General features: G+C 38.8%; 1 protein-coding gene across 3 annotated transcripts in view; it reads left to right on the top strand.

Annotated features, from left to right (window-relative positions):
• LOC311588477 (uncharacterized protein) overlaps nt 1-13,594 on the top strand; it is a 170,875-nt gene that overhangs the window by 154,524 nt on the left and 2,757 nt on the right. For all 3 annotated transcript variants that reach the window (XM_084766154.1, XM_084766153.1, XM_084766152.1), the window contains one exon: nt 11,878-11,981. In XM_084766154.1, coding sequence (XP_084622280.1) covers nt 11,878-11,981 — 104 coding nt within the window. The remainder of the gene's footprint in view (nt 1-11,877; nt 11,982-13,594) is intronic.

The raw sequence follows: 13,594 nt of genomic DNA, 5'->3' as shown, positions 1-13,594 counted from the left end.
CATCTCACCAGAGAAGCACTAGGATTACAACCATGTGCTACCATATCTGGCTTTATGTGAGTTCCAGAAATCTGAAATCAGGTCCTCATACTTTCAGGGTAAGCACCTTACACACTGAGCCATCTTCTCAGACCTAGAGAATTCCAGAGTAATGTTCCTCACTCCTCTTTTCAGAGAAGTTTCCATTACTATATTGTGTTTCTTGGGTTATTCGGTGATGCTACATCTATCACATGGATTCTTTTAACCAATCAACAAGCGAGATTCTTTGCTAGACTTTATTTGTTTAATTTTCTTAAACTTATTTAGAGAGTTTTTATTTTTTTATTTATAGTTTTGCAGGATTAAATCCACAGACTTTCATATGCTATATCCCTAGTTACAGTTTTCTGGTCTCTTGGATTTATTGTTTTTAGTGTGTGTGTGTGTGTGTGGAGAGAGAGAGAGAGAGAGAGAGAGAGAGAGAGAGAGAGAGAGAGAGAGAGAGAGAGAGGGGAGAGGTGCATATGCATATATGGTCTTAGTAGATTGTGTATTGGAGTAATTACAAATATAGCTGCTAAAATATTAACATATAAATTGTTTACCACATACTTATGATTATTTTTTAAATATTTATTTTTAATTATGTGTGTATAGTGGTGTAATATGCACACATGTGTGTAGGAGCCTGTGAAATCCAGAAAAGGGTGCCATGGAGCTGGAGTTACGAGCAACTGTGAGCTGTCTGAAAGAGGTATTGGAAACCAAACTTGTGTCTTCCTCAAGACCTGTGTTCACTCCTTTTTGAAAAAAATATTTATTCACTTTACATCTGAATCTCAGTCCTCTTCCTCTTCTCCTCCTGGGAGGTCCCACCCCTCCAGGCTCTTTTTCCTTCCTCCTTCCCCCATCCCCCTTCCATTCTCCCCAGAAAAGGGGAACACCCCCAAGCTACCCTTGTGTATCAAGTTGCATCAGGACTAAGAGCATCCTCTCACACTGAGGCCAGACAAGCCAGCCCAGTTAGGGAAGTGATCCAAAATCAGGCAACAGAGTCCATGTGAGAGAAATTCTATTTCATAGGTTAGGGGACCACCATGAAGACCAAGCTGCCCATCAGTTACATATGTGTAGGAGGCCTAGGTCCAGTCCGTGCGTGCTCTTGGTTGATGCTTCAGTCTCTGTAAGTCCCCATAGGCGTAGGACAGTTGACTGTGTTCATCTTCTTAAGGAGTTCTTGTCTCTCCACTTCTATCCTTTGCCCATCATCCAACTTTTCCACAAGAGTCCCCGAGCTCCTCCTGTGGGTCTCAGGATCTTTTTTGATCCACTGCTGGGTGGAGCCTCTCAGAAAACAGTTATCCTTGGTTCCTGACTGTAAGCATAGCTTTGTGTCATTAATAGGTGTCAAGGGTTGGCACTCTTCTATAGGGCAGGTGTCAGGTTGGGCCAGTCATTGACTGGGTATTGCTTCAAACTCTGCTTAATTTTTATCCCTGCACATCTTGTAGGCAGGGTACATTTTGGGCTGAAGGTTTTGTGGGTAGGTTGGTGCTCCATCCACACTTCTTTTTTATTATTTCAAATCAAATTTTATTGGTTTGTTTGGGGTTTCCAATAAGCAATGTCATTTGTGATGAATTGTGCCTTTACAGCCTACCAATTCATCTTTTTTGGTTTCTTGTCTTCTCTTACTAGGTAGGACTTCCAGTATGATGTTGTGCTGCTGCTTTCGAAAGGCAATTCTTGCATTATGTACGGTACTTATTAACATGGTCAGTGCTCTTCTAAAGCACACCTTAAGGCACCTTCTTGTCCCTATACCATGTTACACTCAATGAGAAAATGGCTATGTACCAGAAACAGGGATTTTAAAGATTTAAGCCCTGCCAGATCTTCAGATGTGGACTTCTAGACATCAGAATTTTGAGGAATGTATTTATCATGTTTACTAACAATCCATTCTATTTTATTCTGATATAACGGCCCCAAAGGGTTAGACATTTAATTTCTGACCTTAGAAACAAGTGTTCGGATGTAATAAGATGATCTTTGTCCTGTTCTGTCTCTTCTTTTAAAAATTATGTATATGTGTGTGTGTCCACATGTACTTGTGTATATAAGTGCACATGCTTTCAAAGACCCAAAGATGCCACTGGTTTTTCTAGAGGTGGAGCTTGGGTTAGTGTGAGCTGTCAGGCTTGGCAGTAAGTACCTTTACTCACTATGCAATTTTGCTACCCAGTAAGAAATGATTAGGCCTTTTGTCCATTTTTTTTTTCATCAGAGTTGTACTTTTTGCTACTGAGCTGAATTCATTGTTCTTTTAGATATTCAGTCCTTACCAGATATATAGCTTGCAACTGCATTCTCTCATTCTGTAGGTTGTGTCTTCATTCGGCAGATTGCTTGGTTGTGTGGAGTGTTGAGAATCGGCCATGTAGCCTTCTCCACTTTGAGGGTTCTAGGGTCATAAAGTTAACTACACATTAGAAATATTGAGAAAAAAAATGATCTGAGTTTGTAGAATCCCCTCCCTAGTCACTAATCCTAAATAACACAATGTTATGACTATTTTCACAGTGGTTACATTGTCTTAGGCATTATATTTAGAGATGCAGCATACACAAGGATGCTCAAGGATACACGCAAGTACTCTGACATTTATTTCAAGAGCTTGAGCATCTGCAGATTTGGTTGTGCGCAGGACAGTCTGGAACCAGCCACCCACAGATATCAAGTATAATTTCATTTGTCAATTTTAATCTTATTTACAGAATTTTGCCTTTTGGGCCATGGCATGAGAGATAATGTCCAATAGTTTTCTTTTCTTGTAATATGTTTGATAGCATTTAGACATGCTGTTCTCAGAAAAATATCAGGAAGCATTATTCTATTTGTGGGGAGAGATTATGTATAATTGATATAACTTTTCCCTCACATATTTGGTAGAAATAACCAGTGAATCAACTTGGACACAATATTTCCCTTATTATTATTTTGGCATGTACTTGCTATTATTGTTGTTATTACTTGAATTGGTGGTTTTTTTCTGCATGTTCCTGACTGGTGTGCAGCCTGTGGTGGCCTTCGAACTCTCAGTTCTCCTATTTTGAAGTGAGGAAATTATGGGCATGTGCCAACACACCAGGCCCTGACTCTTAAGGTTTCTACACCTCTCAAAAATAGCACCACCACCTAGGGAACTAAATATTTACAATCAGGAGATGGGGGCAGAAGGTGAGCATTGTGTATCCAAACCTCAACAAAATTACTTCCTTATTGTCATTTTGATCTCAAAGAGCTCTATAATGAGGAGCTGTCTTTATTTTCATATTGACAAGTTGAATATTGTGGGGTTTTTTTTTTGTTAGTTTGGCTATGTCCAATTGATGTTCATCAACTTTATTTATATTTCTATGAAACATGCTATTTTCCAACTCATGGTGCTTATATGTGGTTTTCCCTTTTCAATTTCATTGAGGTCCACGATTTCTTTCTGTTTGTTTTCTGTCTACCTTAATCTTAAACTGATGAACCCATTTTTCTAGTTTTCTACATTTAAAGGTCAGAACATGACTTTTTAGTGTTCTTACATTTTCTATAGATTTCCTCCCTGCTTCTGTTTCTATTTTAGTAATTTATATTTTATTTTCATTAATTAAGGGATTCAAACATTTTTATCCCATGACTTATTTAAAATTATGCTTAATCTACAAATAGATATCTCCTCTGTTAGTATTGTCATTTCTTTTTAATTACATTGTAGAAAGAGAATATACTTTTTACAAATTTGTAGTGCTTCAAATTTGTGCACATAGGGGCTAAGGACATGGCTCAGTGGTAATCTCCAGTTGGTAAAGTGCTTCCTGTTATGCACTTGTCTCTTCTTACTCATGGACTACCTGAGTTTGGATCCCCAGCACAATATAGAACGCTGGGCATGATGGCATGCTTCTGGTTTGCAGTCCCAGGGTAAACAGACAGGTGGTCCAGTGCAGCTCACTGCCTGCCTCAAAAAATAAAGTGGCACACAGAGGGAGAAGACACCTAACAGACCACTGACCTCCCCATGGTTGCGTTAATATGTCTGCTTACTTGTATACATACACTTAATATTCACAAATGTATAAACACGCACATTTTTCAAGTATATATTATGGTTTAGAATATGGTCCGTGTTTGGGAATATTCCTTGTGAGCTGGAGGAGAATTTGTATTCTGCTGGTATGGGATGTGTTATTCAGTAACTATTTGTTACACGAAGTTCAGAGATCATGCGGTTCAGGTCATTTCTATTCTTACTGATATTTTTGTCTTTTTAGTGTATCAATTACTCAATGAAGATTATTGAGTCTTGTAGATGATTCATCTAATTCACTTAGTAGTTCCATCAGCTTATGTACCATGTTGTATGCACATTGAAATTAGCATATTGGGACTCTAGATGAGAGAAGCATGGGAGAATGGCAAAGTAGAAGGATCCAGAGGGTCCTAGAAGCCTACAAGTAGAACATTATGATAGGCAGATTTGGGCCCAGGGGTCCCGCTCAAACTAAGACACCAGCCAAGGACAATATAGGCGGTAAACCTTAAACCCCTACCCACATCTAGCTAATGGATAGGACATTCTCCACAGTTGACTGGAGAGTGGGGTATGACTTTCACATGTACTCTGGTGCCTCACCTTTGGCCATGTCCCCTGGAGGGGGAGACCTGGTGGCACTCAGAGGAAGGATAGCAGGTTACCAAGAAGAGACTTGATACCCTATGAGCATATACAGGGGGAGGAAATCCCCCTCAGGAACAGTCATAGGGGAGGAGAATAAGGGGAAAATGGGAGGGAGGGAAGAATGGGAGGAAACAAGGGATGGGATAACCATTGAGATGTAACAAGAATTAATTAATAAAAAATAAATTAGCATATTTCTTCTAAAATTGATCCTTTCATTACTATAGGATATCCACTTTATCCCTGGAAACCTCCTTTGATGAAAGTTTTGGTTTGTTTAAGATTAATATAGATTATAGTTTTATTTTTCTTTGCCTTTGAAAATTGTTTTGTTATTATTATTATTATTATTTTATGTTTTGGCATGCTAGGCATGGAACCAATGGCCTTAGACAGGCTAGAGGATACTTTATTAGCAAGCTACACTCATGCTTAGTAACAATCACTTCCTTTTAAAATTAAATGCTAATATTACATGTTTCCTCCATCCTAGTTACTTACTGCCTTTTAACATTTTTATGCAATATGCATTGCTAATGCAGAAAGGTAAGAAAGTACAGATGAGAAGCCAAAAGTATACAAAATCCATTCCAAACTTTGACTACGAACTTTTTTCTTTTCCATATAAATAACAATTTTAATAGTTTCTTATACTTTTCCATTCAGAAGATATTCTGTTTTACTTAAAGGACTTTAAAGGAAACACTGGCATATATTCTGTAGTGTCTCTCCCTAGTCCTTGAAATGTAACTATATATCTCAGAATTTTCTATTTCAGGAGCTACAAAAATTCCTTCTTTTGAACATGCCAGTTACTTAAACATGTGGGTGCAATTAATTTTGCTGCTCCCTGCTGATGAATGCTAGGTTGTTTCTAGGATTTTGTTGTTATAGATAGCGTGATGATATCTTATACCTCTAAACATGTATCTGTTTATTACCCATTTCCTAATAAGAGATGCCTTGATGGGTGGATGCATATTTTAAACATTGGCAGATATAGATAAAATTCTAAATCACTGACCACAAAGGTAAACCAAGTTGCTCTTTTAGAGCCACAAATAAATATCCTCTTCTACAGCCTTGCTGACATGGGGTTGAATAAATGTTCTGATTTAGCATGCCAACAAATAGGTTGTTTTTCTAAAAGAAAGGTTAAGGACTATTTCATGTGTTTAACAGCTGCATTTTCTTCAGAGCCAGATGCTCATGTCCATCATCCATATTTCATTTCTGTTGTTGGTTTTACTTTGCACTTTGTACTTGTCCTCTATCTGTGATACGTCATGAATGTCTTCTCATAAGCTTGTATGGATTTATTTGTTGGTATGAAAATACTGAAACTTTTTTGTATAGTTGATGCCAGATCATTTTCCTGGTATTTCCTTTTATTATAATTAGGAAAGATTTCTGTCCTGGTCCTTACAAAAAGAAAATTATCTTGGATATCTTGGATATCTTACAGATGTATTTTTATTTATTTTGTCTATCATGATTTTCACACTTTTTAAGCGATATTTTAAAGTAAAGGGGCAATCTTATTTTTTGTAGACTTCCACTAAGTATTTCAGCAGCATTTTTAAAAATTCCAAAACCATGACACATTTGCCAAGAAGAGATGCAGACATGTTGTGGAACCATGCTAAGAGAGGGGAATTGTATTGCAAGGAGGTAAGCTGAAAGGAAAGAGCCATTTTAAGTGAATGAACATCAAACATGTAGCTACAGAATTTTGTTTACTCTTTTGGGTTTGGTCTTACTTTGGCTCACTATGCCCATATTCCTCTCATTTGGAATGTTGATATGTATTTTGTGCCCATTTATGTCTGGAAGCATATATTTTGCCTTTTCCTTTTCCTTTCGCACAGTTTTACAATTTCCCTTGCATCTCAGTAGAGTGTTTGGACTTGAGATGTTTAAACCACATTGAAGTTGTGAAAGTCTATGAGGACTGTTGAAGTTGGACTAACTGATTTTGCCTTATAATATGGCCATGAGCCTACAGGAACTGGGGAGTGGAATGTGGTTGAGAGAATGACAATGCTCTGCATAGGCTCATATTTTTAAATACTTGATTTCCAGTGGATGGAACTATTTGGGAAGGATTAGAAAGCAGAGCCTTGTTAGAAAAGGTATGTCACTGGGGGGCAAAATTTGAGCTTTCAAAAGAATTGGACCATTCTTAGCCCCCCCCTCTGTGTGTGTGTGTGTGTGTGTGTGTGTGTGTGTGTGTGTGTGTGTGTCCCTCCCCTTCCCTCCATCTCTCCCCTTTCTCATTTTCCTCCCTCACCTCTGTGTATTTGAGTGTGTCCTTGTCTCTGTCTCCTTGATATAAGATCTCACTAGACTGCTCTGAGTAGCTTGACCTGTTATCTTCCTGTCTATGCCTTCTGAGCACTGGTATTACAGGAAAACACTATTATGCCTGGCCCTGGGAAGCATATTTTTCCTTTGTGTTTCCAGTGGAATGATCATAATACATAGTAGGGGGCATTTGGTGTTTTGCTAAACTGAACAACCTGTTTCCAATCAAAGAAGTCTTGCTGTGCTTATCCATCACATCAGTTTGTCCCAAGTTTCCTTGAACATTTAGCAAGAAATGTATTGGTTGCTGAGAGTTCTTGACTATGAGGCCGAGATAAGATCCCTGAATGATAGGTTCCTAAATCTTTTCGTCAGCATCAAGATGCAACTTGGCTTTAGGAACACCATAGAAAACACAGTGGTATAATATTTGACTTCCATTCCAAGGAAGTTTAAATCTCTCAGTAAGGTAATCTGATAAATTGGTACAAAGAGACTCTGGCATGGAAATTAAGAATAGATGTTGGAATTTCTCTTTGTTGCTGTGGCTTGAGGTTGACTTGGGTTTTGATGCAGTCTTACTTAGCTCAGGTTGGGAGAATTTATTGAGTAATCCTGGTTGGTTTTTGAAATTGTGGCATTCCTCCTGCCTCTGTCTCCTGAGTGCTGGGATTATAGGCATATTCCACAGTCCCCAACTAGAGGAGTGAGTTTGACCCGAGCCTTATCTAAAGATGTAATTAGGCCTCGGTAGAAGGATTTGTGGAAAATCCAAGCATTGACTAACTGAACTGAGTTGAAAAAGTGCATTTATGAGGAGGTGATTAATTTTCATTATTTTATCATAAACAATGAGAAAATGAGTCAGCTGTAAGAAGCTTATTAAATATTATAAAGATTTATACTTTTAATATATTTAAAGATTTATAATTTTAATATATTATACAATATAAATATTTTATAACATAATCTTAATGTGATTTATAAGTGTTATAAATAATCCCATGAAGAAATTAACTAAGTAGAAAGCCTGTGGAAGTGTTGCGAGAGGGCTGAGCTGGGAGGCTGTGAGATTGATTCATCTTTTTCATGTTGGCCCATGAAGTGATCTTTAAATAGTACCACTTGCCTTGGTTCTCCAATGAGTCCTAGAGAGCATGATTTTCATAGGAGGATGATAAATTTGCCCCCTTTACACTTTTTGAATATAAGAAGTATTCTGAAGTTCTGAAAATATCACATGATATGATGGAACAGATTAAACATCTACATGCAATCTGTGCCTCAGTTTTCTTATTTGTAAAAGCAAATTGTAATAGTGCCCACTTCACACCACTGGGGTTTTGGGAAGAGTCAAATCTGTTAGTACAGAGAGAGCTCTTTGAACAGTGTGGTTAGACATTAAATCTTACGTTTACTATTAGTGTCCCTCCTGAGGCCACTGTATCTCATCTCTTTGATATCTGTCAAGTTCTAATGCTTAGAAGAGCAGACAACATGGAATTCAAAGTGGATATCTGTAATTCTGAGTACAGAAGTTTGAAAGTTGTGAATTTCAAAACCACATGTATCAGAAAGCAATTGTGTCTTCCAGGAAGACTGGGAAGGAAGGGAAGAGAGAACTCGAGTAAGGAGGCACATGGCTCCGCTGAAAAGCCCAGTGACAAAAGTGACAAATGTGACATGGTGAGGTCTCCTGCAGATTACTAATCATTTAAAAATTCTTATGAGTTAGACATTTCAGAAAGTATATTCAAAGTAATTTCTCAGTTCCACTGTTTACTCTTTAGTAAATCTGGTAGGTACATCGCAGTAAGCATGTGTCAAGTGTCGGGCGTTGCAGTTAGTGCATCATCCATTTCTTCCGTCTCATTTTGAACGCACAACTAAGTACACAGTCATCTCCATCATACTGACGACAAACTGCAGAGTTGTCATCTTTGTGTTGCAGATTTAAGAAGAATGTAAAATGCAACACAAAATCACTCTGAATCTCAGCTTCCTGATCTGTGAGATGTTGGGAATATATTTAAACCAGTTTTTCAGCGTCCTTGTGCTGCATTTTTAGGCATTCCACCCACCCCCATCCCATGAGGACTGCCGAGTTACCTCCACTGCCACCTAGTGGACTGTGCAGTAAAGACTGCATTGAACATTTAATGCTATGCTACCAGCTTTGAGTTATGGAAGTTTTGAGATGGACTAATCTAGTTCTCTTTTTAAACAGAAGAGACAACTGGAGCATAGAAAAGGGAATTCACTTCCAATAATACAAATCAGAATGTAAACCAGGCCTTTTAGTATTGGAGCATTTAAGATTTAGTTCATGGCCACAAAGTGCCCATTGGGGTCATTTCCAAGGGGGACCAGCATGTGAAGAATGAATTCAGTTTGTTTCATTTGCATAAACGTTATTTATACCAGGTTTAATGGCATAGACATTTTTTTTCTAAAATTACATTAAAATGAAAACCAGTCTGACATCAGGCAAATTAAGGTGTAACAAAGACTTTGGAAAAATTACCTTATTGAATGCTGTATATGGTTTGTAAGGGTACTAAAGTCCTCCCCCCATTAAGAATTTTCTGCTTAATTAAAGAAATAGATAAAACTTGTTCAAGGCTTTACTCTAGAAACCGCTTAGAGATTACCTTCAGATTCTTGCTTTAGCTAGACAGTCTGAGAATTAAGTTTTCTTGTGCAAAAGCTTATCACATTCCTCAATCCTCACCTGGGAAGTTTAAATAGGTGCGAGGGGGAGGGGGGAAGAATCCTGGGGCATCTGCACACTTCAAGGCCTTTTCTCCCTCACCTGAGCTCTTCGGTTGAAAGAGATTTTATAACACATGGAATAAAGTGTTCTGCTGACAGATGAGTCCTAACTTAGACTCAAATAGATATTTCTTCTGTGATTTTTAAGCCACTTATTTTAATGTCTTTTAGCTGCACTTCCTTAGGTGTGTTTGAAGAAACACTGCATCTTTTTCTGAGAGGCATGTGGTGAGGCAGCTGTCCAATCAGCATCATAAATTACATATATAGGCTATAAAACAATGAGTTGCACTGTCTGTATTTTGCTAAAGACCTATTGTACTAGTAGCAGATGTCACAGACAACTTACGTTCACTAACACTCTATAAATACATTTAAAATGGGTATTAAGATTCAACACATGGATTTTGGCAGAAACATACTAAGAACATGGCATATGACATGAATCAGAGTTGAGGGAACATGACTGGATGAATTGCCCTTTGCATGTGTGTTGGTACCCATAGCAGGTTCTACCTACGATGTAGCCTTGAGATTATTTCCAGTGTCATCATAGGCAGAAGACAGGGCTGGATGGAAGGACATGACACTTGAAGTCAGTAGCTTATTCTGGTTTCTCCACACTTGTGGAGAATTCCCACAAGGCTACAGGGTGAACATTTCAGGGAACAGGAGATTGTTCATGGCCCAAAGAGGGCAAGGGACAATCAAACATGGGCTATTGGCAGTAGATTAATCCAGTCTGTGCTCTGCTATCAGTGAAGGCTAGGAAAGCCTAAGTTCTCATGAATATACAGGGTCTATATTTCTTGAATAGACCATTACCACCACTACCACCACCAACAACAAAACCTTAGGAGAAACAAAATATCTACTCATCTGATATCAAATAGTACATGGATCCAGTCACGTCAATGAGGGTTTGATTTATAAATCCCTTTCCTCTGTGCTGAAACATAAGATGGTACTTGAATAGAAATCTTTGCAGAGTGGTTCACTGGAAACTTTCCATCTTATGAATGGCAAAGAGGAGAGCTGCCCCCTTCACAATCTGTATATAAATCATCCAATATTATGATGAATTACATATTCTTTCTACTAGTGACAGTAATAAGTGTTATGAGCAGCTTTTAATAGTTATAAAGACAGAAGAGATAAATATCAATTACTATTAGAAGTCCCTTTAAAAAAATTGACTTCCTCAGGTTTTCCCATGATGAAGTTAATTATTTATGGCAAAATCACATTAATAATTTCACATTATCTCTTTATCCAAGCAGCAAATGAATTACAACACAGGGGAATTTGGATAATCGATACAACAAGAGTATATTGAAACAATTTAAAAGTTTCGAATCCCCATTCTGAAAAGGAACCGCATTCTGCCTTAGCCACAGTGAACCATTCATAGTGACTAGTTAGAATTTTCACTGGCAAAGGTGACTTTGTGCTGTTTTTCCCTTAATCATTCTTCCCCGTGGGCGAGCTTGCTTCTAAATGGATGTAGAGGATTGGATGCTGGTGATTCCATTGAGCTAGGAGAGAACTATGAACGCAGTTCTAGCTATTAACATGTAGAATTTTTTTGGCAAGAAAAAAAAAAAAGACCAACAAATGAGAAAAATAAAGGCGAGTCTTTCTGAGCTTCTGGCAGTCAGAGAATCAAGAACCGAAAGTGTTAAGAGTGAAGAAAACAGCTGAGCCTTCACGTCTGCATTGGAGGCTGCGGGCACGAGAAGCTGAAGGCTGGATAAGTATCAGCTAGTATCCTGTTTGTCCGAGAAGCACCATCTCTTTGGCATATTCTGGACAAAATTTAGAAAGCTGCCGGTTATTTATGGAGTCTTGTCTACTTTGGACTGATGGTTACTGACGTCACTGCTAAGTCCCCTGGATATTCGTGAGCGACGACTGTCTGGGTTTTGCCAGGCCAACTCCCTGTGTTATTGATGATAGATAGAGTTGATTTACAGGGTAGGATGCTACAGGCTATGAGTCATTTTTACCTATGCGGTCACCATTGTCTGTTTGTATATTCAGTCCTTGTAATTTTTGACATATGTAAAATTCATTTCTTCACTATGTAGGCCTTTTGCATTTGGACAATAGCATAGAACAGCATATTTACCACCACAACTGTGATGTAGGAAACTTCCAGCAGCTCCAAAAGCCCCATCGTGTTCTCTCTGGGGTGTGTACCTGTGAACTCTCCCCACTCCTGGCTGTTGCTTATCTGTTGTCCATCTTGAAGTTTTGCTTTTTCCTGGCTGAAAGGTCATTTTCGCTCTCTTGTCTCCATGTCACAGTGACTAGCTAGACCAGGGAGTGTCTGTAGCTGAGGTTCTGAGGCAAACTTGGTCTCTGGGGTGTCTGTCTCTGGTGGCTTCTCCTATGGCTTGCTCAAGTGGTGCTCTGTGTTCCCAGCTGATGGACCCTTTCCAGTTCTCCTTGAGGCAGCAGGGATTTCTCACAACTCCCAGGGGGACAATAACCACTTGTTCTTGGGTGCAGTGTCACCAGAAAGAGGCAGATGGGTCTAGGGTTGCCCAGGGTAAAATGTCTCTGAGGACTTACTGACAGAAGCAGAGTCCTGACCAGCAAAACAATAGCTAATTTTGATCCGAAAGAGGAGCATATATATTGGTTAAGACAAAAGCAAGTTTATCTAATCTGGGATGTACATTGTTTATCTAAAATGGATGTCAGTCTAACCCATTCCTGGTGCTGGGCTCTGGCTCCATATACCCACTCTAAAGTCTTTGTCTATTCATAGTGTTCAAGAAAGCAATAGAGAAAAAGCCATCCAGTGTTACTTTATGACTGTCCTGGTGGCTACGACTCAATGTAGCTGCTTTTTTGTCAGTATGAACTTACACATTATCCGTGTCCAGGAATATTTGCTTCAGACAAGTAAGGACCAGTGTGCTGGTCCATTATTCTTTACATTTGGGGCCCACCATTACTATTGTGACACCATTCCTTTGAGTAGCTGGAGAAATCCCTGTTTTCTGATTGTTCCATCTCTGTTTTTGCTTGCTTTGGAGATAGCAATGCCATTTTCACTGACTGCATCCAAACAGAGGCTATGAATCTTTGTGTAAGCCTATAATAAAATTCCTTTCTAAGTGCATCCTCCCACTGTCTAGGAATTTCATACTTTAAGTTATCCAAATAAAGGACCTGGAAGCCACTGGCCTGATGTTTCCTAGGTAACAATTGATTTTTCATGGATTCTAACCTCCCAATTATGCTTATCTGAGATGAACCAGAAAGGCTCTGCTACCTGTAAGGACCTCACTTGCCCCATCTCCCTTCTGGTTGTTAATTATCAGTGTGACTATTCCCTTATTTAAACCACAATTTTGAGTGAGAAGGGTGAATTGTACTAATTCTGGATTCTTGTATTTAGTCTCAAAAACGAGATAGAGATGAGTGGATCTGTTTCCTCATATCTGCTCGAGGCATGGATATCAAGACCTGTTAGTATAATGACAACCCCCAACACACACACACACACACACACACACACACACACACACACACACACACACACCTTTTTTAGTTCTCAACACCATTGATCACTGAGTGTAAGAGACTAGAGAGGGAGAACATATCTAAAGTAGTTCTCTGTGTAGCTTCTCCATAGCCATGGAGGAAGGAACAAAGAAGAATAATTATAAACCTTTTAGAGTTTGGCAATATCCTCTTAGTGCCTGGCGAGCACTCTCCTTCACGATTTTGTGACTATCTCTGGGTGTTTCTCCATAACAATAAATAGAGCTGTCATTAGACATGTACATTGGA

The sequence above is a fragment of the Acomys minous genome, assembly GCF_964271855.1.
Source record: "Acomys minous genome assembly, chromosome: 17".
Lineage (NCBI taxonomy): Eukaryota > Metazoa > Chordata > Mammalia > Rodentia > Muridae > Acomys > Acomys minous.
Note: the sequence above shows the minus strand (reverse complement) of the source record. Positions and strands in the feature narration are given on the sequence as shown.